The 27,443-nt window shown below is 35.2% G+C and overlaps 2 protein-coding genes across 7 annotated transcripts; both read left to right on the forward strand.

Moving 5' to 3' along the window:
- Positions 1-10,804: 10,804 nt before the first annotated feature.
- On the forward strand, positions 10,805-14,156 carry LOC127107159 (uncharacterized). 6 transcript variants are annotated; one of them, XM_051044446.1, is made up of 6 exons: positions 10,805-10,897; positions 11,193-11,330; positions 11,767-12,286; positions 12,536-12,943; positions 13,064-13,263; positions 13,532-14,156. In XM_051044446.1, exons 3-6 carry the CDS (start codon positions 11,845-11,847, stop codon positions 13,775-13,777), a joined length of 1,296 nt encoding a protein of 431 aa, XP_050900403.1. In that variant the 5' UTR covers positions 10,805-10,897; positions 11,193-11,330; positions 11,767-11,844; the 3' UTR covers positions 13,778-14,156. The 6 variants fall into 6 exon arrangements, with proteins under 6 accessions (XP_050900403.1, XP_050900407.1, XP_050900402.1 ...); XM_051044450.1 differs by having other exon boundaries at positions 10,880-10,897; positions 11,811-12,286; XM_051044447.1 differs by lacking the exon at positions 10,805-10,897 and adding an exon at positions 10,905-11,010.
- A 10,371-nt stretch (positions 14,157-24,527) lies between these two features.
- Positions 24,528-27,268, forward strand: LOC127107162 (reticulon-like protein B22). Its single transcript, XM_051044452.1, has 4 exons — positions 24,528-24,974; positions 25,075-25,216; positions 25,316-25,385; positions 26,932-27,268. Exons 1-4 carry the CDS (start codon positions 24,754-24,756, stop codon positions 27,048-27,050), a joined length of 552 nt encoding a protein of 183 aa, XP_050900409.1. The 5' UTR covers positions 24,528-24,753; the 3' UTR covers positions 27,051-27,268.
- The last annotated feature ends 175 nt before the right edge of the window (positions 27,269-27,443 follow it).

The raw sequence follows: 27,443 nt of genomic DNA on the forward strand, positions 1-27,443 counted from the left end.
AGTAGGAGCTTATATGTGAGTGGAAGATGAAGTCTTCCGTTTTATTTTTGTGTAGGCGTCTGCTCTGATGTGTAACACTCGGGAGTTGACATGATGTGTCTTTCTTTATATTTTAATGTTTATTTTATGACATGTTATGTTGAAGTTGAATATGTTGAGTTGACGGTTTGTTGATGCTATTAATAAAAGTTAACATTCAAACATGTGGTTATTACTACTATTTTTATAAATGTAAAGTGTTACATGTCTTTTCGATTGAGCAGGTTGATTGCATGTTGTAATATGGCATCCTAAATTGCATGTTGAATTGTTTTACTCTGATAAATGTTTAGATTTACGTAGGGAAAATTTAGGGTGTTACATAAAGACATTTAGGGTTCGGTCACATTGAGGTAAAATATCATTGATCAGTGCATTTTGATGCAAATTATTCTATTATTCTACTTAGGCAACTCTATAATTTATTCTATTATTTTTACTATTTTAGTGTGTTTTTATATTTAAATTTATTTTTGGCTTTATTTTATTTTCGTACTTTATTTTAAGCATAAATAGTTATTTGATACATTGTCAATATTTACAATATAACTTGGGCTATAAGACTCGGATTGACGCGTTCTTATATGCGTTGGAAATCTAAGAGAAAGAACTACAAGTTTCATGTTGAAGTCAAAAGAAGATTTGGAATGAAGAATGGTCAAATAATTCGTTGAAGTTCCAGACTTAATTAAAATAGTTAGTTTGGGCCAGTTTTTGTAATTTTTGGGTCGGACCTCATAAGGGCCCGGATTTACCTTTTATTATATTAGGTCTTTCACTAATATAGTAATCCTATTCTGAATTTTGATGATACAATATTGTTTAGAAGATTTCATGGAGAACTAAAATTCACAAGGTTGATCTGCTATAATCGGTTTCCGCCGATACTTTGAGATTTCTTAATTTTCAATCAAATGTCTTTTCCCTTTCAATATTTTGTTCTATGTCTTGTGTGATTTATTCAAGTTCTATATAATATGTGTTGATTAATTTCGATTGATATATGTTTCATAATCGTGTTTGGTTAGTTCGTGTGTGCTTAACCCGTTTGTTTAATTCGGAATCTGTTTGCTTAATTCAAAAATTAGGAACACATATCATATATTAGTATTAATGCGCTTGTTATTTTTACTGTAATCGAAAAGGGATTAGAATCCGCTTAGGGCATGGAAATTATATTAACCAATGATAAGTTATGAAACCAAACTAGTAGATCGACTTATTTAATAATCACATTTTATAATCACTTATTCTTAATCGAATCGAAATCCCCTATTTTGTTTTCTTATTTGGTTATTTTTCCAAGAGTCCTTACGATACTCGAGATGTCGCTTCCTATTTACTATATTTTATTACTTGTTTTTGACTCGTGTGCGACAGCGGATCAATCATCAAAGGAGTTTTCAATCGTGATTCTTGTTTAATTTCTGCTCGATCGTGATTCTTGTTTAATTTCCGCCCGACCTTGTCGAGCCAGAATGAGGAAATCAGGTAACAGAAAGAAACCAGGTTTAACCTATAAAAGCTGAAAAGAGGATTTGGAGAAAGGACTATTAATAAATTTCATCTTCATTCGACCATACGCTCGACACAAGTATAATTCCGCTAGGTGCTAGAGACTAACTCCCACTTATCAAGTAGACATATTTCCAACCATGATCTGAAGGATCGAGAAGAACACCAACCCATGAGCAACATATGGGCAAGGTGTCAACCGTTTCAAGGTGCTCGTTGATTAAGACACCTTAATGGATTCTGAGCAGACCATCGCCCAATCGGACGAATGAAGATAATAACGTCTACCCTGACACCTCAACCAACCATAAAATATAGAATAAATGGGAGAACATCATATCCTCACGACTCCTTCTATTACTTACTGATGGTTACAACTCTTGTAATATCATGTACTCATATATTTATATAAAAATATGGCTAAAAAAGGAGAAGTTATCGCCCTATGAAGGTCTGACCAATAGGTTTCAATGACACTTTAACCCGTCCTTGGGGCCACATTGATCTAATGACCACCTTGGGAAAATGAAAAAATACCAAGACAATTGATTCTCAATTTATGGTAGTCCCTTAAATAGGCATATACAACTACATCCTAGGCTGACCCTTTGCAACAACTTTGGACGTAATAGCATCCTCATTCCACCTCAAGATGAAGTACTGCAACGTTAAAGACTATCTAATAATGATAAGTGCGACCTATTTCGAACGAATGAGATATATAAGGCTTTGCAGCAGGACCAACAAGAAGGTGAAGGAAGATCTATGGAGATCAACGTAGCCTCCCTGGTCAGGAAGTTACGAGACATGGCTATTCAGAATCCCACGGGTAAGGCAGATCATTTTGGTCGTACGAGTAGAAATGATTAATCCAAGTGACATCAAAGCCAACAACCACGTCCCTAATGGCCAATAAGTACTGGTCATGCCACATAGTTATCTTAATTCAGTTCTTTTGTAATAACAATTAACAACTTACTATAACATGTTATGTTGTTTGATTAAATAAATAATAAATTTTCAGTGAACTATCTATTTTCTTCGTAATTATTAAAGGTAACGATGAGTCTGGGATACGACCAAAAGAGATAAAATCCCCATCATAAAGACTCATGGGTGTTGTCGCAAAGGCCACATGTGTATTACTAAAATAAGAAAAACCACACAATACCAATGTACACACAAAAGAAAGCAAGCCACGTAGTGGAAAATATTAGCTCACCCCATCTTGGTAGCTAGCCACTCCATAGGCAGTGATGAGTCAGCCATACATAGACATCGAACTAGGTTTTCACCTAGGGCGAGAGAAGGGGTATCAACCCTTTTCCAGGAACAATCCCAAAAACGTCCAATAAAACTCTAAGCACGGTCTCAAAGAGAAAAGCTATGTCCCAAAAAAAGGAACTCGAGGCTAGAAATCATATAAGGTAACACATGTAACACTAGTACGTAATAAAGTGAAATATATATTGTAGGACAAAAACGACAAAGATTATTTATCCATTGGGTTTATATATGTCAGGTATAAGCACACTGGTATAAAATAAAATAAAATAAATTAGAGGGATCTAGTCCACCAAGGAAACCACTTCCACGTCTTCAAAAGCTTGATTAAGAGAAACTTGCTCCCGATAGATCGACCCAGCAGGATAAAAGGGTGCTACCTGCTTTAAGGCACTTGCAAAAGAGTCTTGAGCAATAGTGTAACTTTCTTATCTTAATCTGGGCAACTCCTTATTTAAGGAAATATTCTCGAGACGCATCTCAAGGAGGTTGTATTTATATTTTTTGACCTTCTTGAGATTCCTTCAAAGAATTTTCAAACTTTTCTATATTTTTCTAGGCAGGGTCCAAGGACCGATTTTCTTCGTCTATAGTAGCCTCCACCTAGGATAAAATTGTCTAGGCAGAATCCAAAGGCTAATTTTTCGTTGGCACTTCCCAAGAAAACAATTTCACTTTCTCAACCAGGGTGTCAGGATATCAAAAGGAACCACAACGACCTCTATAGATATAAATGAGACAGAAGTCCATTTGTTTTCTTCCAAATATTGATTCCTATCAATAGTGAGGGCGTCAAACATTTCTTTAAGCAGATTACTCTCCCCTTAAAGACTTCCCCCGTCCAACAACTCTGAAAGTCAGGACAACAAATGTTTGACGGGTGCAATACGACAACTCTGCTAACTCTATCTGATGAGATTCTTCATAAACATTTTACAAGTATGAGTAATCTTCATAAGGGAGGGATATAGGAACTCCCTAGTTTTCCTCAGGCCATGATGAGCTAGTATCGCAAAATATGGATCTATGTGCTTGCAATTATAGTCAAGGTGATCCAGATAGTGAAACTTATGGATTAAAAAAGTTGCAAGATAAATGAGTAGTTGTTTAGTTTTGATGATGACAACACTTAATATAAAATGATATAAAGTGAGTCAAGTATATATTGAAGATAAATCAAGCGTCAAAAGATGCACAATATGGTTAAGTTATCCTTCCAACTTAAGCTATGATCTTGAAGATCGAGACATCTATTTAAAGACAACATTACGGTCAAACGACTCTCAAGTGAAGACTTTGGCTTCAAAAGTCACCAATTTTAAACCTCCCAACTCTCAAATGGAAATTAACATAAAGATATCTCAAGCTTGATTAAGAAAACTCAAGGTTCTTGTATGATGCTAAAACTAAAAAATAACGATGACAAGACTTAAAGATTCAGAGTTGTAAAAGATATGAGGTGTGAAAGCTCCCCTGGTCGTATTTGTCTAAGTGACTAGTGTCTTTATAAGGATGTTTTTGGAAATATTATGGCTAAATCACACACACGCTAAAAACTTTTGAGAAGCCTCTAATATTTCATTTAAATCACCAAAAAATGGATTTGAGGCTTAGCTAGTTGATTAAGAGAGTGTTTGATTGATTGGAAAAACTTTTTTAACTTAATAATCTATTTGACCATTAACCGAATCAATTAGATCATGCTTGGTTCAGTCTAACATTGATTGGGACAATCTCTTAATGATTAGTAATGACTATATATAATAAACCTTCCATCTGTGGCCTTCACAATCGATTATTTAAGGTCTGTAATCGATTATATCATTAATTTGACCTATGAATTGTTTCCAAATTTATACCACACCTTGGTCTACAACTAGAGATCTTTTCTATCACTTTTTCACATTCAGAAAACAAGTTTAAATCTCACTTTTCATTTTTCTAAATCTCTCCTTTTTATCACACATATTTTAGCCATAATATTTCAAGAGTATTCTTGCGTCTATGTGAGGATATTTGTTATGGATGAGGGTAAAATTGTAAATTTACATAGAATGTATTATCTCTTGAGTAAACCGTAGGAAGTTATCATTTTGGTTGCGAGCTAAACTAGTTAAAAGCTTTTGTTTAGTTTGGAGATTGTCTTAGGAAGTTTCCATTTGGTTAGTGAGTTTCACCTGAAAGAAAAAGCCCTATTTTGATTTGTGAAGATCAATAAGTAAAATCTCCACAAACGTTCATAATTTCAACCGACTAAAATCTCTCTTGGTTCCCGAGTTTAGTTTGGTATAAAAGTTTAGTAGGTTCGAGATCATTTTGGTTAAAATCTCATTTCAATTTGTGGTCATTCTCTTCAAAACCCCAGTCTGGTTAGGAGGATAACTAACTCAAAACTCCAACTTACTTCGAGAGTAACCCGTGGAAAATCTCTCTTTGGTTTGGAGACTAACCGCTCTAAGTATTGTTCACTATTTGGCTAGGACTTAGTCTGAAAACTTAACTTCCTTGTATAAAGAGGTTTGCGGGCAAATCCTTTTAAAAACTCTCAAGTTTATTGAATACTCCCAAGAATAATTCTTGGGACAAGAGTATGTTATCTTAGGCCAAATATCTATAATGCTCGTTATTCTCAAAAAATAGGAGGAACAATTTCTTCCCTGAAAAAGTGTCAATAACCCATACTCTAAAAATACATGTCTGACATGTATTAATGCAATGAGCACTTAATAGATATGAGTTTTGTCCGAACAATTCATGCCCTAGGTGTGATAGATCAGATCGGGAAACCCATGACCCGCTATATCATACATGTCTTATTCGTCATATGACCTTTTATGACGGTTTTGAAATGATTGAGTTGTGAGCCAATCAGCTCCAATTAAAGTTATAAGAGAACAAACATAATAATTTAATTTATCTATATTGGTTGATTTTTAAAATAAAAACAACTATTTTCAAACTAAATACCAAAATAAGCATATTTTCAAATTATTTATCAAAATAACCACTTTTCATGAGTAGTCAAGACAGATGGCGCATGCATTTCAGATTTTCACTAAGGCGCCAATAGTGGTGGCGACTGCATTCAACACATGCCACTGCAAGTGGCGCATGCATGCATCCATTAGGAGCATGAGCCACCACATGTGGCTACTTCTTTATTTATTATTATTACTTTTAAATTTTTTAAGTTATAATTTTTTTAAAAATGAAATAAAAAAAGAACATTAAAAATAATTCATAATATTATCATAAAATTCAAATACACAATAATTGACAAGAAAATTAATGACCCGCCAAATCAAAACGTTTCGTTGTTCCACATCTCGGTGCATTAGCCTGCCTTCGAGGTCTTCCACGATTTCTCTGAGGTGTTTGGGGTCTTTGAGTGTTAGCCTGAGGAAAAGGTGGTTGGTACGAGGGTCCTGGGGTATTTGACAAATTTGCCATCATTTCTCACCAAGAGCTGTGGGGGTTGTCGCCAACGGCGTTGCCGTAATTGAGTTTGTTGCCCATGTTGTCGTAGTTGGGTCATTGTGGTTGGGTTATGAGTGGACAATACGGTTGATTGAATTGGGACATTGAATCATTTTGGAAATAAGATAATGGTTATTATGGTGTAAGAAAGTTATACTGTGGTTGGGTGCTTTAGCGGTGGGATGTTTGGGTGTTCATTGGTGGGGGGTTATGGTGGGATGGTGTGGAACCGTATGAATCATAATGGCTATAGTAAGATATGGTGGGGCATGTGGTTATTGGTGGTATGGGTCAATGCTCTTGGTGTTGTGATTGGGTGTGTGGCATGTATTGGTTGCAAGGTTGGGTATTTGGTGGTTGGGTGTATATGGTATGGTGACGTTGTGAGGTTAGTCATCGGGTTTGGGTGGGTTGACATTTTTTTGGGGTTTTTTAATGGTGTGAGGTTAATTGTTGGGCGGGGGTTTGCTGTTAGGCGTATGATGATGAAGCTCGTTGGCGTGGATTAGTCAAATACCTTGGCTCAGACACAAACTTTGTTGTTGTAACCGACATAAACCAATTCATATAATGTTGAGTTGGTCTAGCACCTTGTATCATTGATTAGTTTAAAGATGTTCCGATGTTGATTATTCCAATGACGACACATATCTTTAGCGAAGTCTTTCCAATCAGAATAACCCCATTGGACATCGACTCGTTGTTGATGCCGGTCTCCCAAACACGTCGGAGGGTCTGGAATTTGTTGTTGCATGCCGAATTGCGGGTTCACATGGTCACTTTGGTGAATCTCCATAATAGTGAACCTGATAATTGGTGTTTTTTCTGCCCAAACTACAACATCATTAGGGTTAACCTGATGGTCAAGACCTAGATACGACTTCCAGATAAACTATATAAGAAAAAAATGATTAGAAGATTTGTAATTTGGTAGTTTTAAACCAGATGTTGAGTGATTTAGTTATAATATATTATTTGGTCCAACATGATCTAAAATATTGAGATGGACTACTATAGCATGTTTGGTAAACCTGTTGTAGTTCATCCCAAAAACTGACCACCTAAAACAAAAAACTTGAAAGTAGATTAGTTATAGTTAGTTGTAGTATAAAGCCTAACAAATTCGAAGATTTAAGATAAACTTACTTTGTTGTGAAGGAGAATGTGAATGGTTTTTCGTTGACTGTGGTGAGTGACGACATTCTCGACCAACCTCATGCTTGTAGCAAAAAGGCGCAAGAATAAAACGTACAAGTATATTTTTTTGCATTTTTACACAACGAACTATATAGATGAGACAAAACAGTTGAACTCCAACTATATCTGCCTACTTTATTTATGTTTCGCAACAATGACAAATACATAATGTTTACCGTATTACAAGTACTTTAAGGAAATAAAAAAATACCAAATAAAACTATAATATAACACCGAGCTTTAGTTATCTTTTCATACTCAGTCGATTCTTAGTTTAATCTTATACTTGAATAATATTGTTTAAGATATTTTAAATTAATACCTTGATCCGTAGGTTGACCCGAAGTTTGCGCAGTAGTTGTTTCTTCATACAAATGGGTACCCATAGACTCATACATGCAAGGGTAAAAGCTATTACAAATGGAGCCTTAGTTAAAACAATAAAGCATGTGCCATACCCTATGACGCTTACCTTATTTTTTGGAAACCTATCCTTATCCCTATTTAACTGCATGCTGATACAACTAAGACACGACTCACACTCTATTGTCACAACCAGTACACTAAACTACATTGCATTTTACAAAAATGGCCCCATCACCATAATACATGATTAATGCTCACATCAATTGTGAGATATTTGAATGTGAGTTATCCGATTAAATTTTCATAATACAGAAGTTACTCGGTTTACAATAAATAGATGATCAAATTTTTCACATTTGAAACAAAGAATCGAAAAGAAGCTGCACCGTAATCAAGTGGCATAAATCATCTATAAAAATCCGGTGTTTTTTGCAGATAACCAAGTTAAATTTTATCATCTAAAGATCTGAGGTGATGAAGATGTTCATAATATGTTTCTCAGTCATGAACATTCCGGGTTCAACGATATTGAGTTATATATTTTACAACAACAAAATCAGTTGTCTCAGTTTGTTGATCCGTCACAAGTGTTTTGTGAAATCGACGACGATGAATAAGTTGAAGTCGATGTTGTTGATGAGGAAGAAGAAGAAGACTAGATATTGGTTAATCAGATGGTGAACGATGACACTGTCGACCATGAACAAGAGCCATTACCAACTAGACATGTTTATTGTCCACCTCAACATATGACAAACCTGAACTTGGTGGAAATGAACGATCGTCAAATATATTTCAAAATCCTTATATGCAAACTCAAGGATCATTAAAAGAGGGAGACATATTTCGAACAAAAGAAGACTGTGTCAGACGCATTAAAAAGTATCACATGGAATTATCAACTGATTATAGGATCCATCGAACTAATGTGACGAGGTACAAGATATTATGTCGTAATGAGCTCTATCTGTTCCGGTTGTCAGCATCTTATCGGAAGATGAGTGATTATTAGGAGATACGTTCTATGGGCCTAACTCACATTTGCATAATCACTAACCCGATGCAGGATCATCGTAAACTCAACTCTCAGTTAATCTATGATGAAGTTTTGTCTATCATTAGCGACAATCCATCATTGAAGGTGAGTACAATATCTCGCATATCGTTACACAATACCATTATACTCCCTCGTACAGGAAGGAATGGATATCTAGGACTAAGGCGGTTGAAACAATGTTCGAAAATTGGGAGGAGTCGTACAAAGAACTTCCAAAATACTCGGTGGAACTTAAGCATTATGCCCAGGGACTGTTGTCATTTTGGAAACCTTGCCGACATACACCCCAGACGAGACTTGTGTTAGTGGAAATGGCATATTCCACCGACTACTCTGGGCGTATGAACCATGCATCAAAGATTTTGCTTTCTGCAAACCTATTATACAAATTAATGGAACATGATTGTATGAGAAATATAAAGGAATGCTACTCATGGCAGTGGCACAAGATGGCAACAAAAATATTTTTCCAATCGTCTTCGCTCTGGTTGAAGGGGAGACTGCTGGTGGATGGAGTTTTTTCCTAAAAAATCTATGATTACAATGAAGGAGGAAGCTGCCAAAGCTAACACACATGTAGTCACAATGTTTGACCGTACTAATGGTTGGTTCAGTGTTGCTTAGTCAATGAATCACAATGAAGGGAGACCGATGGAATACTATCGAGTGGACCTAGATAGTGGTTGGTGCGACTGCGAAAATTTCAAGCCTTTCGTATGCCTTGCTCCCATGTCATAGCGGCATATTCAAAGACTCGACAAGACCCTTCCAACTTACTATCCACTGTTTACAAAGTCATAAATCTATGCAATATTTACAACAATAACTTTTCGGTGATAACAAAAAAGCATTATTGACCTACATATCAAGGAGACATAGTCTGGCACAATGAAAAAATGTGAAGAAAGAAAAAGGGTCGCCCTAACAACATGCACACTCGAACCAAAATGTATACAATGAACAAAATGGTGAGATTATATAGTTCATGTTGCCAGCCCAGACACAATCGTACAAACTGTCCCAATGTTGGACCAAACACTACAACATAATTTTAAATGTAATTGTTTTGCTTTTTATTGAAAATAACTTTCATTTCATAAATATCATAACATTCAGTTACAATAATTTAAAAATAATAATTTAAACAACAATTAAACAACAAAACAAAAAAATACAACAATTAAACAACATAGCTATGCAATTCTAACTATCCGGATAATTTTCTGAGAGCTATACATCATCGTGCGAACATCTCTGTCCGTTTTAACATTGACACAAAAACGAACTTCTCCATTTTGATTGAACGTGATATCAAGCATTTGAATTCTTCTGATCTTTTCACCCTCAACAATGTCTCCATCTAACCAACAAATCAAGCTCCTGTTAAGATATTCGAACATCTTTGTATTTCAGAGTCGGATCTTCATTAGAGGCTTTACTGCCGAATAAATTAAATCGACATTTCTCTTGTGAATATAAGGACACATATATGAAGACATTATAAAGAAAAATGAAAGGATATAATAAAAGGATGTGTGAGAAATAATGGGAGGGGATATTATATTTATAAAGTGTGCATAAAAGAGTAGCCACATGCACTAATGCATGCACTAAATGGATACATGCACTAAGTGGATGCATGCATGCGTCATATGCAATGACGACTGATAGATGCATGCGCCACATGGATTGACGCTTTAGTGCAATATTATAATGCATACGCCATTTGATATGACTGCGGCTTTTATCATACGCTTTTTTTGTTTAAAAAGTAATTAATTCGATAAATAATTCAAAAATATGATTATTTTGATATTTAATTAAAAAGTAATGGTTATTTAAAAAAATCATATTAATTAGTTATAATTTCAAAATATTAGTTGTAAAAAACAGGATTTGTGTATGTTTTTAAGAAACAGAAATGAAAACAAGTTTTAGCGCTGCTTTCTGACAATATTCCGCGTACGACGACACTGTCTTCTTTCTACTCTTTCTCTCTTCATCTCTCTCTATTCACAGCCTTTCTCGTGTTCCATTTGCATTAATGCTATTTAGTATTTTTTATTTTATTTTATGTATATTCTCTTTCAGTTTAGTTACTTTTCTTTTATTGGGAAATCAAATCTCTCTTTTAATTTACTATATTTTCTACTGTCACTCACTTCACTCTCCCACCTTAGCTAGGGTTTTCTTTTCCTTTGCAGATTCTTCTCCATTTTTTCCTCATATGATGATTCACTGTTTCATACTGTTGTAGATTCAAACTCCTCTTCACAACTTCAATGCAACAAGATTGTGCATGCAAACTGATTCAGATTCATAACACAAAAGCTTCTAATGTCGGTCACTCTCTGATCTCTCTAAATCTTCAACATTTCACACTTTTACTCCTAAGGTAAAATAAAAAAAGATCCATTATCTTTCATTTTTACTACTCCTCATTCATGTGAAATTACTTTATCTTCAGTAACTTTTTTGAAAAAAGAAACTTTTCAAGATCTTTTGTTTGGACACATTTTTTGAACTGTCATTCTCGTGATCTACACTCATCACTAGTGTATTGTAATGGAAGTTACTTTTTAAACAGGTTTTAGGCCTTAGAACAAGTTAAAAGGCTTTTTTTTTCAGTTTCAATTTGTTGTTTTAGGCCTAAGAACAAGTTAAAAGGTTGTTTTCTTCAGTTTCAATTTTTTTGGTTTTTTCTTATTTGTATAACAAAATTCAATGTTGGTTTGGTTGATGCTACATTGTTGTTTATAAGTTTTATTTGGTCAGTTAACTAGCATTATAATTTATACCTCATTCTCTCTTTGTTTTGATGTAATTTGTAGGTTGTTTTGATATAAATCGTTAGATGTTTTCCGGTTGTGTTTAGGATAGTTTGTTTTTGAAAGGCGAGGTGGTAGATCATGGATTTTTTGAAGATTAAAAACAAGTTTAGAAAATCTCAGAAAGCAGGTGTTGAGAAAGATTTGGTAGACAAGGCAGTGCAGGAGCCTGAGGAACCAAAGCCAAATGCTGGTGATCTGGATCAGTGTAAATCAGAAAATGTAGATTCTGCCGGTGATGCTGAGGAGGATGACGATGATTTTATTACCAATGAGGTGAAGAGGAGGCTTAAGGAATTGAGAAGAAACAGTTTTATGGTGTTGATTCCTGAAGAAGATTCGTGTCTGGAGGAAGGGGAGGATGAAGAGGAAGAGGGAGAGACGGTCTCTAACGAATGGAGGGATGTGGAGGCAGAAGGTCAGCAGTGGTGGCGTGGCTTTGATGCTGTTTTTGAAAAGTACTGTGAAAGAATGCTGTTCTTTGATCGGATGTGTGTGCAGCATCTTAGTGAAATTGGAAAAGGTAGTTTTTTCATTGTTGCTTCCTTTTTAGGTGAAGTATCGGAAAAGGTAGTTTTATCCCTCTACGAGTGTATGGCATGCTATTAGAACAATAATAGTAATGGATGCCCGACAAAACTTACCTTTTTTTTTATATTTCTATCTGGAAAAAACAAATCCAAGGAAGGATCTTTTATCTTTTGTGTCAATGTATCTTATCCCTGGCCACATTTGTCAAATCTTGTAATATGAAGCATATTTACCATGTCAGGTTCTCAGAACACTCCAACTCCATCTCCAAGATCTACTACAGCAAAGAAGCTGGCCTCTCCCCTGCGGTGTCTTTCCTTGAAAAGGTTTGAAGAACCAGATGATGAGTTTGAACATCTTCAACAGCCTGAAAATTGTCCCTACTTGGATATTGAAACGGCATATATAGGTCAAATTTGCTTGACTTGGGAGGCACTTCATTGTCAATACTCTCATATGAGTTATAAGATATCTTGGCAACATGAAAATCCTACCTGTTATAACCGTAGTGCACAAGAGTTTCAACAGTTTCAGGTTCTATTGCAGAGATTTATTGAAAATGAACCTTTTGAGCAAGGACTTCGACCTGAAATTTATGCTCGCACAAGGAACACTTTACCTAAACTGCTTCAGGTTCCTAATATAAGAGGTGAATTTTATTGGTAATTTTGTTCGTCCGCAAATGTAATGTAATGTAATGTAATTCTGCATTTATGTTTCTGATGTTTATGCCTGTATGACTAAGTGCTCAAGTTATGAATTGATTCAGGTTCAGATCATGAATTAACAGATGAGTCAGATATGAGAGTTCTTGCTCCAGATCTTATCAGGATAATTGAAAACTCTATCCTTACTTTCCACCTTTTCCTAAAAAGGGACAAGAAGAAGTCAAGTGGTGTTATCAACCTGTTTGGAAATCAGAACCAGCTTGCAACTCCTCTACAACAGATTCAGTCTACTCTTGAGAAGGTAAATTCCGATCTTTTCCAACTTAGGAATTTTATGATATATTCGTCAACAATTTAGCTTCAGGTTGGGGTCATTATTGTTCTTGTAAACTTCTAGGCTTGGTAATTAACATAAACTAGCAGTGTATTTTAGAATGTTTCACTCCATATTATCTATCAGTTCTAGTGTTACATAAAATGCTATATGATTGGTTTTCAAGGTTTGCTTCAAACAGTTCTTTGATATGCATGTTCTAATGGTAAAATGCTAATGGGTTGCTCTAATGCAGAAAGTGGTGAAACTGAAGGAACTGCGAAAAAGGAAAAAGGGTTGGAGAAAAAGTTGTTGGCCACAAAAGCATGAAGACATTCAGCTACTGCTTGGTCTGATTGACGCGAAAGTCCTATCAAGGGTTCTGAGAATGACAAGGATGACTAGAGAACAACTGTTTTGGTGTGAAGAAAAGATGAAAAAACTTGATCTATCAAATAGTAGGTTAGAGAGGGATCCATGTCCCATTCTCTTCCCTTGCTAACTGCAATAGTTACTTCTTTCTGCTTTGAAGGACAAATGTTGCAGAAGCCGCCGCCTGCTTAGGATGTGCGTATAAGGGGAGGGTAGCAACACCTTTCTGCTAAATCAAATGTATTACTGTTGTGTCATATCTGTGAGTTTCTAGGATGTTTTCTTGTGTAATTCTCGGTAAAACAAACTTCCTTAAGCTAAGGATTATTCTAGCTGGTTCTTAGACTTAATTTAATACTAATGCTATGTTCATTTTTCAGTCTGAAAAATGATAAGAACTGCCAACAGAAATGCTGTGGCGTGTTAACAGTCAATTTGTAAGCTTAAAGAACTTTCTCTTAAAATATGAATGAACCCCTAAATGAGAGGATACAAAAGTATTGAAATTACATATTTATCAAAAGATTCTCATATTGACAAAGAAAGCTGAATCCCCCATTCTTGCGTGTAGGAGTTAAATTTTTATCTACTGAACTGGTATTTCATTTGCACATATTTTTTAGGTGCTATGTTTCACAATAATTTCTATGCATAGAATATTTTTCTCAATAATGTTGTTATTTTTGGCTTTTAATGGAGTAATTTGTTTTCAAAGTTTCTTACCATAAAATTAATATAATTTATATTACTTCCAAGTTATTATTATTTATTTTGTATTTGTTGTAATTGTAATAAAATTACATTAAAAATTGGAGGTTGAGAGAGAGTGTTATCTTCAATTGCACAAAGGTTTGCTCGCACTCTAGAGTCTATTTGAATTGTACATCCTTCTTTAATAGTTTGAAGAACGGTAGTGTATGCTGGACACATTTTGAGAGCATCCCGTTCACTTTAATGATTCTTTTCTAAGTTTCCATCTTTATAATAGCGTTACATTTGTTAGGATTAGCTTCATCCCAAAAACTTGATTGCTTTGACTTCGAATGGGCATTTCCTTATGTTAAGTCTCATGTTGTACTGTCAAATGTTTCTTATGTTGTTGCTCTTTGTTGGATTTGATTATAATATAATCCATATATATCTTCAACATCTCTTTAATCTCTTGCTCAAATACTTTATTCATCGTCCTTTGATAAGTAGCGCGTGCATTTTTCAAACCAAAGAACATTACGTTGTATTTGTAATTGGCATGTTTAATCATTTGTTTCTCGATAACATTACGTTGTATTTGTAATTGGCATGTTTAATCATTTGTTTCTCGATCCCTCTCGTGCATGTGGATCTGGTTGTATCAGGAGTAGGCATCCATGAATGATAATAGCTTGTATCATGCAGAGTTGTCCACCAATTTGTCAATGTCAGGGAGATGATACAAATCATTGGAACAAGCCTTATTAAGGTCATTGTATTCAACACACATGCGCCATTTGCACGATGTTTTCTTCAATAACACCACATTAGACAACCACTTTGTGTACTTCATCTTTGAGAAGAAGTTTGTTTGGAGGTGTATGTCTTCGATGTTTCTTTTAGCTTAAGCATTCCATGGTGATTGTCATCATCTTCTTTAGGCTGCATACTTGATGGAAAATTTGATATTCAACTAGTGGCATGCGATGTTGGGGTCAATGTCGAACATTTCCTTAGAAGATGCAACAAAAAGGTAAACATTGTCCTTGAGGCGCATAGTAAGTCCATCTTCCACGAAGCTTGGTAGATTTTCCCAAATCTCCACTATGTCGACCAAATTGTTGTCGAGACTATTATGAAATTGCCTTCAGGGACCAGCCTTATTGCCTTAATGAGGAAATGTCTCTCTAATCCTTGCTCATCCTCAAGCGTGGCTTCCTCTAAGCGTGCGTTAAAGTCCGCAAAGTTGACATCTATAGGGTGTTGTGTAAACGAGTTGACCTATCTTACCTTCACCACTAGAAAAACAATTATTAGCGTCGACTGTTTAAAGACGATAAAGGTGAAAAAAGAGACACTAATATGTGTTTAGCGTCAGTATCAGTTCTTGGATACAACCAGCGAAGCTACTGGGTAGCGTCGACTACAGATAGGTCGAGGCTTACCAGCCTCGGCTAAATCGAGGCTAAGCGGACACTAAATTCCCCGATGCTACATTGTATCAAAAATATGAAAAGTCAACAATTATGCTTAACATTTCCCTAGTCGACTCTAAAGTCAACAAACAAAAGTCAACATTTTCTAATGGCGTCGATCGGCCGAAGTTAAGGTCAACTTATAAAAGTCAAATCAAAACTATAGGGTCGGCTTGTCCGACCCTAAAGTCTACAATTATATTTAGCATTGTCTAGACCGACTCTAAAGTCAACAAAAAAGTCAATAAATATGTTTAGAATTGGCTAGCCGACTCTATAGTCTACACACAAAAAAGTTAACATTTTCTAATAACGTCGACTTCATCGACTTTGTAGTCAACCAAGAAAATACAATGGAACTAAATAGCATTAGGCCAGCCAACTCTACAGTTAACCAAGGAAAGTCAATGAAACCTTTAACATCCGTCTAGCCGAATATAAAGTCAAAGTCAATGTCGAAGTAAACAACGTGACTTCAACTTCAAAGAAAATCAACTTCACTCAAACAAACTTGTTCAATCCACCCCCTCAACCTAATAATATTATATTTATAGTAAAACATTTGGAAACAATCTCAAATTCATTATATTATACATTATGGTCATAGACTCAATAACAAGAATTAAGAATAAACTCACTGAATAGAAAGAATAATGCCATAATTTCATAATAGTATTCCGAATAGGCCAAATGCCAGACAAGCACCACCTTGTTTAACAAATACTGCTAATTGGCCTGCATTATCCTAAAACCAAAGCCAAACTGCACTTTCTAGTAATAAATCCTAAGACAAAGTAAATCAACCTTCAAACTCCTTCACATTAACACAAACTTGTTGGGGACTTAGTTTTGAATGAGAGGTCCATTTTTCAAATATATAGTGCTCAAAACTGTAACACCCTACTTCCTGATTCAAATAAATAAATAAATCAAGTAGGATGTCACATCCACATAATTTTAAGTTTTAAAGTTTACTTCAACTCATGTTAATCGCATTATTACAGCGAAATTAAAAACAATTTTTGTTCGGCATCCAAAGCCTCACCCAAACATCCAACACAATAGTAGTTTAAAACAATAAGCCTTATTGTTTAATGATGTGTAACATGAAAAACACATAGGTAAAATACCCCATAGACAAAACAACCATGATGTTACGTATTAGAGCGACTCCACTAGAAGACCCGACCGATAGCAACATATCGTGTACCATCGACTACTCAGGTACCTAATTTTCTGTACTCCAAAGGAGTACAGACACAACAAACAAAAAGTGTGTGGAAAATACATTAATATAATTAATTGGTTCATAACATGCTAAGGATAATATTCATGCGTAATGCACCACAATCATTCACAATCCACATTCTCACCATAATTAAACACCACACAATATAATGCAAATGCAATGAGAATCCATAACTTGACCCAATGCATTTGGTACCAATTGTTTATCAACGGTTCATCATACGAACCCGATTTCCCCTTTGGAATCCCGAACTTCCCCTTCGAAGTTCCAAATAAGTTTAACGTTCCCCTTCGAACTTAAACTTATCTCCACCAACTCAACAATTTATGAATGCATGACATGGAAAAAATACAATTGACACACTTTTCATTATTCATGTCATGATCCACAATCGATCACACAACTACAACCATGCACAATATAATCCACCCTTATGGATTATCACAATCAAAAGTGAACGAACAATTCAAATGATTCACCATGTCACAACAATTGCAACAACACAAACGTTATCACATCGAACCTCATAATTTTTTGTACAACATCAACAAGATAGTTTCACATCAAAACCATACATCACAACCCATATTATCCTCAAAACACAATCATCAAACAACCTTGCAATTATGTTAAAAATTTACCACATCAATTAATCAATAACAGAAACTCAATGTTTCGCTAAATGGTTCATAACATCATCAATAAAACCATAATAGTACACATATAATCATATTTTAATCATCCAAAATCTCTCTACTATGGTGTAGTTCAGCGTGTTATCTTCCCAACACTTTGAACTACATCTAAATCGGACTTACGAAATGAAAATTATGACCGAAATCGTAGGGATATGTCAACAATTCATTAATCGAACATATGAGCAAAACTTCACCAACATAGTAGGAATAGTAATAATACTCAAACAATTCACCTATCACTATCATATTATAACACTGAGTGTTAGCTTCCTAACTCTTCAAACGACACTCGATTTGGACTTACAAATCAAAAGTTATGATCAAAATCGTATTGAAACTTAAATCTTCCTGTCCGCGACGACCTCGGTGACGCTCGCCACCACCATGCCATGGCGACCTCCATGAACCTAAAAACCAGAAAAAAATGCATTTTCATCGTTGGAGCCCTTCTGGAGCTCCGATTTCGATTGCGTAAAAAACCCCGGTCTCAGAATTCGAAACCCAACACTTATTGAATGATTAAAACATCAAATTTACGATTTATCACATATTGGAAGCAATTAAATCATATATTTCATAACTTTATCAATCCCATAAACTTTCAAAACTATCAACAATGATAAACATATTCTAACTCATAAAAACAAAATTTATGCACATATGATATCAACGAAATTCACACAAAAATCATCATACAACAACGATTATAACAACAACTTCAAAATCAAGCATTATAACACCCAATTCTATTGGAGATCAATGACTCCTCCTTCTACCCCTCCTGCTTAGACACCCATTAAAGAGGTAATCTCCCCCTTACCTTGGTTCTCCTAGCAACAAAAGGAAACATGAATTTCTTGATGTTCTTCCCTCTCCTTTAGCTCTAAGTTTCCAATGCTACTTTTGTCTCTTTTCCTCCCACTCCCCAAAACACGTACCATAACCTCTATCCCCTCACAATTCTCTTTTTTATCCAAAAACTTAATTACCTCTTTATGCTATCCTTATCCTAACCTTAATATTTTTCCATAATGCCTACCTTATCCTCGCTTACTCAACATAAGCCCAATATTGCCCTCAAAATCTCTACACGCTCCCTTTTTCTTATTATTTTATTAAATAATCAATTAAATCATAATTATTTTAACTATCTAAAATAACTCTAAATTATTCTAGATGTATCCTATGGTCACAACCCCTCAATTATTCTCCTATCTTCATGACACATACCCCCACCAACACCCAACATAAAATAATCATAAAAATACACGATTCTAACAAAATACATAATTAAATCAGAATGACTTACATAAAATAAATTACTAAAATTGGGGTCTTAACACCTGAGACCGAAGAGGGCAAAGAGTGGTTAGATGTAACACCCGAGGGTGAGTGAGTGGTTGTCGGTGCACGAGGCATGACAATGAGTCATCCTAACAACTTCTAGAAAAAAATCGAATTCACATCGAAATGAGAGGGATCTTGAGGGTGTGTAGGTATGAGACTGCATGATTGAAGGAAGACTTATAAGGATTAATTGGTACTACCTATACCAACAAGACATCATTTTTTTCGGTAGCCTAACAAATAAGAATTTCATAGTTAAGTGTGCTTGACTTGGAGTAATATTTGGATGGGTGACCTTCTAGGAAGTTTTTCGGAAAGTGTGCGAGTGAGGACAAAGCATGCTGAAAAGACCCGTGTTGGTTTTTGGAGTCATTCGGTAATTTTGAAAGCAGTCTAGGGCATTACAAATGGTATTAGAGCAAGACCTTTCCCAGTACGATGTGGTTCGAGGATGAACCAAGTTGATGGGCATGTAACACCTGAGGCAGAAGATGCCGGATAGTGGTTACATGTAACATCCGAGGGCGATGGAATGGTTGTCGGTGCACGAGACATATCAATGAGACACTCCTAACAACTTCTAGGGAAAAACCGAATTCACATCAGAATGAGAGTGATTCTAAGGCTGTGCATGTATGAGACTGCATGATTGAAGGAAGACTTATAAGGATTAATTGGTACTACATATACCAATAAAATGTATCTTCTTTTCGGCAGCCTAACAAATAAGAACTTCATAGTTAAGTGTGCTTTACTTGGAGTAGTATTTGGATGTGTGACTTTCTGGAAAGTTTTCCGAAAAATGTGTGAGTGAGGACAAAGTATGCTGAAAAGACCCGCGTTGGTTTGTGGGATCATTCGATAATCCTGAAAGCAGTTTAGGGCGTTACAAAAACCGCAACATTAAATACTTTCGCATGAAGCCAAACTCAAACACTGATTCTCCCAAAAATCTAAAATGCCCCCGACACCGACATATTCCGTCCCTGAACCCCTTCCTTTTGCGGTTGCAGTACTCACACCGCTTCTAGCAGATCATTTTCATATACACAATTGTGTAAAAACAAATTACTACAATTATGCACATACATTTTATAAGAGATAAAAGGAAAAAAAACAAATGATTAAAAAGTCCATTGAAAATAAATAACCACAGATGAAGTAGGTTCACTTCCTTCTTTAATCTTTTTTTTTTTTTTTAGGAAAATTGCTTACCTTAAGTATATTTTCTTTTAATTTAATCAATTTTAAGGTTGGTAAAATAACCTCCTCACTCAATAAGAATTGGCCCAATAAAATACAAATAATATAGACTGGATTTAGTATATTTAACTTAATGATATGCACCTTAACATTCAATGCTTTTGCAGTGCCAAATTCGTCTTTAACCATTGAAGTAAGCTAGATGGATATGGATAAGGAGCCGAAACAGAACATCTTTCCTTCGAAGCAACAAGGATTTCATGTTCAGAGTTTTCACCATATTTGATGAGAGTGAGGAACACAACCAAATGAACCATTTAGTGGTATTTTCAAATCAGACTGTGGTGGAAAAAAGCCACCAAGTGGTACAAATGAACCCATTAAGCTGTAAACCAAACAAAAAAAAATCTTTGTTTAGAGAAAAACCATGAGAATCTAATAACTCTGTCAAAGATGCAGACTTCGCATCAAAAAGCTGCAATCCACCTCCAAGTTTCTAAATGGCAACAATTTAATTACAAGAAAGACGAAATATCAATATTTCATAAAGTCACTAAGGCCAACATCGTACTTTCTATCATTTGATAGTGTACCTGTAGTCTGACTAAGGCCATAGAGATAAAGTAAACCAAACTCTGAACTGAATTCTACTATCGACGAGGAAGGCACTAATTACTTCACCGTGTACGCTAAAATACAGGGATAAATCTCTCTAGTAAGTGGTTGACATTGAGACGAACTTATTTATACCTGTCAACATTTCACTCAACCTCATCACCTCTTTCTTCATGTTTGGTGCCGCCATCTGGATAATCTATTTGCATTTATCTGATTTTATCTCTATGCCTCTCTCTATCAAATAAAAATCCAAAACATTATTGGCTGTGACTCTAATGATACACTTTTTTGGATTAAGCCTCATATTAAAATTGTTGGACTTTTTGGAACACGCGAGAGAAATGCTTGTCGTGTGATTCTTCTTCGCATGACTTGACGATCATGTCGTCCATGTATACCTCTAACATTTCTTCTTTTTATTCATTGAAGACCTTGTTCATCATTCTCTAGTATGCTATTTTTCAGACCAAAAAGCATCACATTGTATTGGTAGTTGACTTGCTCGGTCATGAGACCTATTTTATCCTTATCCGACTCGTTCATGAGTATCTATTTGTAACCGAAATATGCATCAAAGAATAGCAAAAACTTGTACCTAGCTAAATTGTCCACCATTTTTTTTTATGTTTGGAAATGGATACAAGTTTTTTTGGCATGCTCGGTTGAGATCCGTGCAATCAACGCACATCCACTATTTCCCCGAAGCCTTTTTGACCAACACGGCATTGGAAATTCATTTAGTATATTCAAATTCAGAGATGAAGTTAACATCGAGTAAGACCTGAATCGTGTTCAGGTCTTGCTCGTATCCACCTGTTTGTTTATGTTTGGACAGGGATACGAGTCTTTCTGGCATGCTTGGTTGAGATCTGTGTAATTAGCACACATATTCCATTTTCCCGCCGCCTTTTTGACCAACACGAAATTGAAGATTTAAGTATATTTAAATATGGAGATTAATTTAGCATAAAATAAGACGTGAATTGTGTTCATGCTTGATTCGGCATTTTTAGGGGACTTTCACATCCTTTGTTGGGATATGTATCAAGCAAAAAGATTGATATTTAATTGATGACATGTTACGCTCGAATCTATTCCCGACATTTTAAGGGGATAAATTACAAATATTTTGGCATTGGTCTTTAGGCACTAAATGAGTCATTCATTTATTCTGACTAGTAAATCAGCGCATACTCGTACTAATCGTGTTGGGTTATCATCGAACTAGATGTCTTCAAACTCGTCGTCAAGAATCGGCCTCAAGGTCTTCATCTTGCTCTCGATATGATAATCTGATCGTCTTGCATGGCTTCATCCTCCTGTACGTTGAGATCGATTACTTTAGTTATTTCATCAACCTTCTTCCTCCCTTCCTCAAGGGTCACGGGGAGTGCCATGGAATTTGTAAATGTTACCTCATGTATACGATGAGTTCCACGTAGATCGACTTTAAAAAGGGCTGGTTTACCAAAATCATTATGGTATTTCTTCAAGTGGACCGTAGAGGCTATGATGTCCAGCGTTAATACGAATCATCTCCGAAGAATGTCGCTGTAGACACTTTCACAAGGAAGCACGAGGAAAAATACGTTTACATTTCTCATGTTCTTTCCTTCTCTGAAGGAAATCGATAGGTTCATTTCTCCACTTGGTTGAGTCGAGAAGTTATTGAATGCTAGGAGGCTCCTACCTTCATATGGCTTCAGATCTTGCAAGCGTAACACTAACTCCTTAAATATTTTGAGATACATTAGGTTGCACGAACTTCCATCATCAATGAGGATCCCTAACACTGAATGATTGACCATGGTGGTGGTCACGACGAGTGAAAGTGTCGCTTTAGGAGTTTCATCCACCTTCTCATGGTATTGAAACTATAACATTGATATATTCTTCCGTCGCTTCCTGATTTGCATACTATTGTGTGGCAAAGGCTCTTCTCGTTAGAAACCTTATGGCCAATCGAATCAATGACGAATATCAGAGATGATCCAAAGTTGGAAGGATCTAAGGTGTTATGGGAAGCATGATCGAATGTCGCTTTCTTCATTTTAGTACGACTGCTACAACAACCCTGACTTGAATTAGACGGATATCACTATATTTATAGGAATCAGAAGTAGAAACCTTTGGCAAAACGATTTTTGTTAAGAAGATATGTTAAGAAATGGGTAAGAAGATTTGTTATGAAAATTAAAAAATAAAATTTTGTATTGAGTTTAAGAAGTTGAATATTACCACTTTTTTCTCTTAAAGTAAGTTATAATTGAAATAGAGTACAATGGATACTCTTACCCATTTATCGGTCAAAAGAAGATAATGAGAAATTTCAAACCAAAAAAAAAAAACTAGGATAAACAATGAAAATGGTCATGCTAAAGTCTAGAAAATTAAAGCTGGAAATATCTCTTATGACAAACCATTTCCACGCTAACAATTTGAAAGACCAAATAATATCATTCAGGTTACAAACTGTTATGTTAAATAGTATATCCTTTCTAGTTTTCCATAAACACCAAACAACCATAAACCAAATGGTTTCGAGTTTTCCTCTTTTAGAGTTTCTTTTAAAAACCCGCACCAAGATAAGAAACGCTTCCAAGGTGGTCATACAAAATGCACAGAGTAATCAATCCAAACTCCCACAAGCTCCCAAACTTTTAAAGACAAAGAACAATCAAATAAAAGATGAATTAAATTTTCATCCAGTTGAAAACTTAAGACACAAACCTAACCCATTCATGAATCGAGAGACATAAACCTCATTTTTTTCAATTGATCTTTCGTGGCCAATCTGTTCAAGAAAACCCTATAACCAAAAGCTTTAATTCTAGTCGGGACAGACGTCTTCCAAAGAGTGCAGAATGCACAACAATGATCCTCCTCCAAGTTGTCTTGAATCTTAGCCTCCATGATGCAATCATAGTCATTTTTTGCTGAATAAGAAGAAAAAATCAACGTTTCTCTAAAGAATTTCGTCCCCTCGGCAGGAATGAAAACATGCAGAAAATCTTGCACAATCGAGAGATTTTGTTGCAACTGAATGGCAAAATCACCCCAACACCAAACACTATTTTCCCAACAACCCATGTTAATCACAAAAGCTCTTTTTGCCTTGCTAAGGGCAAACAAGTTTGGGTAGGAGTTCGCCAGCGGTGTATCACTTCCCCATTTAGCATACCAGAAAGGAATATGAGTTCCCTCTACAAGTATGTAAAAAATTGTACTTGCAAAATCAAAATCCAAGTTAATAGATAAAATTGACTTTTGCCACATTCTTCCATCAAATTGATGATGGGATTTTGCTGCTACAACTTTTGATCCGTTAGGATTTGATGTTCGCAGTCACCGTATCTAATCTTGATAATTTTTTTGCCAAACTGCCTATTTCCCGACTAAAATTCTCCACTTCCATTTAAAAAAAAAACAAATTGAATTTTTCAATGCTCTTAATACAAGACCACCTAATTCATTAGGTTTGCACACTTACCTTCCTCAACCAATAATTTTTGGTACAATATTTTCAATATTTTAAAAGCAGTCTTTTGGAATTTTGTTTAATTAATTAGCGAGTTTAATGAATAACGACACCAGCTTTGTACTTTCCACCAAAAAAAAAAAGAAAAAGAAAAAAGAAAACCATGATCTTTGTACATGAATGAGTAATTTTGTTTTTAATTGTATTGGACTAGTATAATTTTCATTCAATTTCCAAACACCAAACAAGAACAAGAAGAACTTGTCATCAAAAAAGAAAGAGAAATTGCTTTCTAAACCCTAATCAGAAGTCAAGTATTCAGAACTCAGAGAAATTGAGAGTTGAAATATGAACAACAATAACAGCGAGATTGTTGTGGAAACCAAAAGAATCAGAACCGGAACTTCTGAAATCGGGAAACCGATTATAGCGTTGGTTTGCGGCACACTCGTTTACTATCACTGCGCTTTCAAGAATTCCGCTATCGTCTCTCTTTTCTCCGATGTCTTCATTGTTCTACTCTGCTCCCTCGCCATTCTCGGTCTTCTCTTCCGTCAAATGACCATTCAGTAACTTTCAATTCTTTCATTATTACTTCTAGTTCTGTTTGTTTCCTAATTAGGGTTACGTTTCATTCAATTTCAATTTCGATTACAATTTCAATTTCAGAGTTCCGGTGGATCCTCTTGAGTGGCAAATTTCTCAGGACACTGCTAATACTATTGTAGCTTCTTTGGCTAACACCGTCGGTGCCGCTGAGTCTGTATTGAGAGTTGCCGCTACCGGCCATGACAAAAGACTCTTTCTTAAGGTATTATATTATATATCTAATCTATTTCTAAACTGTTTTGAAAGAATTCCAGAAAATAGAACTCATTGTATGTAACATATTGTGTATGAAAAATCGCAGGTCATTCTCTGCCTTTATGCATTATCTGCTCTCGGAAGACTTGCTTTCGGTATTACTATTGCATATGCTGGTTCGTACCTTTCTACTTTGCATCTTTAGTTTATTTATCACCAATCTAGTCTAATCTGACATGTAGTTAATTGCAACTATTCAATTAGGAGATTTGTTTGTTAATCTGTTGGTTAGTTAGTTTTTTCAGATTCAATAAAGCCTATTATTTTTTAGGAAAATTTTGGTTGTTATTTGTTTGTGGGGAGGGGAAACTTGTTAGCAGCAGGATTCAACTTTTGACTTCTTTCTTAGTGCTTCTTCATTGTTCCAACCTATAAATAAGCACTGTTGTTCTGTTTTTTATCATATGAGTTTGATCTTGGACTTTCCTAGCTCTGTGGCTATGTCCCTCTTCCCTTCTTTCTCCCTTTTTTGATTCCTAATACTTTCTTAACATTCATTCCGATTGTATTTAAAAGTATTTTGTCAAAAGTGAACTCTGTGGTGCCAAGCTAACTGTTCGTTGTGAACCAAAATTTGTAATGACTACAATAATATGCATCTTTGTTTGTTTAGTTGCAACAAGAGGCACCTACAATATGGGTTTAATTTGTGAACTGTTTTGTTTACTAGCCTTAAAACTGAATGTAAAGATTTAATCTATATCTTATATGTAGTATATGAAACTCATAATAGTAATATCCACATGATTTGACATGGTTGGTAATCTGATTAGGTTAGTTCTTGTATCCTGGCCTGGGGATAACCTGAGTTCACCCAAAAGTGTTTGAAAATAATAATTCAGAAAGACAAGTTGCTGATCAGTAGTAGGGGTGAGAACCCGTGTGTTTCATTTTTAAGTTCTCATGACAATGCTGCTCTGGCTTTCTAGTTTCAGTAAGAACATAATATTGGACATTGTATAAAAGTAAAATAGTTGCCTAGTAAAATTGATTCCCTCTTATAATGTAGGGGAAAGGTTTTGCAACAGTATTGATGTAGTTGTAATAATTTATCTTGAGTATATATATTTGCTTTCTCTTAGAAAAACAGAAACAGTTAGATACTGGATCACTTTCATAGCATCTCTAGTATTCACAAGCTTTATTCTGATGAATATTTGTGATGTCTTGTATTGAGATTTAATTCCTCTAAAGTGAGCAATACCAACCACTTATGAACAAATCAACAGTTAACATTACACATACATGTAATAGTCATGAGTGATGTATATCAACCCTTTGGTTTTTGTTTATTCTACTAACTATTTACCTTGGGAAAGTCAAATCTCTGCAATGGGTGAGTTTTAAATCATGTTGAGGAAAGTCAAATATGTTTACTTTACTATATATTGTGATAGATAATATACTACACAATATTACCTGTTTGGTTTGGAACAGTCTCTAATACTGTAAACATCCCACATTAATTAAGAAGACCGATGAAATAAGTAAAGTGGATCCTTCATGTAATGACTTGATTTCAATGGGTATAAGGAAAACATATCCTTTATATCATCTATAAATGGGCTGAGAGCTCTACTATTTTCGTTGTTTCCATGATTAGCTGTCTGGGCTCAATGCTCATAATGATTGTAGAGCATGACTAACATTTTGTTAATACAGGACTATGCTTGTTTTGTCTTTACATGTTGGCGGAATGCTCTGAATCAATCAGTTCAGGTCTAGCCTGGCTCTTGGGAAGAAGAAACGACCCTAGTGGAGAACAAGACACTATCATGTAACCTGTTCATTTTTTTGTACATGCATTTTTTTCTTCCTAGTTAGAGTGAGGATGTTGTTATATTGAAATAAAGCTTGTGAATAATATTGTGAATATAGCAATCCAAAAAGAAATGTCAAAGGTAAACTGCCATTTTGATAGCAACAGTACAGGAATCCGTGGTCCTCTAAAGATTGTTACATTTTAGTATATAGTCAATTGAATGATATTTTTTCCCCATACTATTTTCAGAAGTTAATATTTATTGTGACCAAATCGATGTCGTGCAATGCTCAAAAATCATTATCAGTGGATTATTTTGATGTCACTAGTCATTAGTATATTGCAAAGAGGGGAACCATACTTTGCCCCACAATGTTTGTAATCTTACACGGCTTGTTTCAGTTTTTTTTTT

Source organism: Lathyrus oleraceus, chromosome 7 (genome assembly GCF_024323335.1).
Source record: "Lathyrus oleraceus cultivar Zhongwan6 chromosome 7, CAAS_Psat_ZW6_1.0, whole genome shotgun sequence".
NCBI classification, from domain to species: Eukaryota; Viridiplantae; Streptophyta; class Magnoliopsida; order Fabales; family Fabaceae; genus Lathyrus; species Lathyrus oleraceus.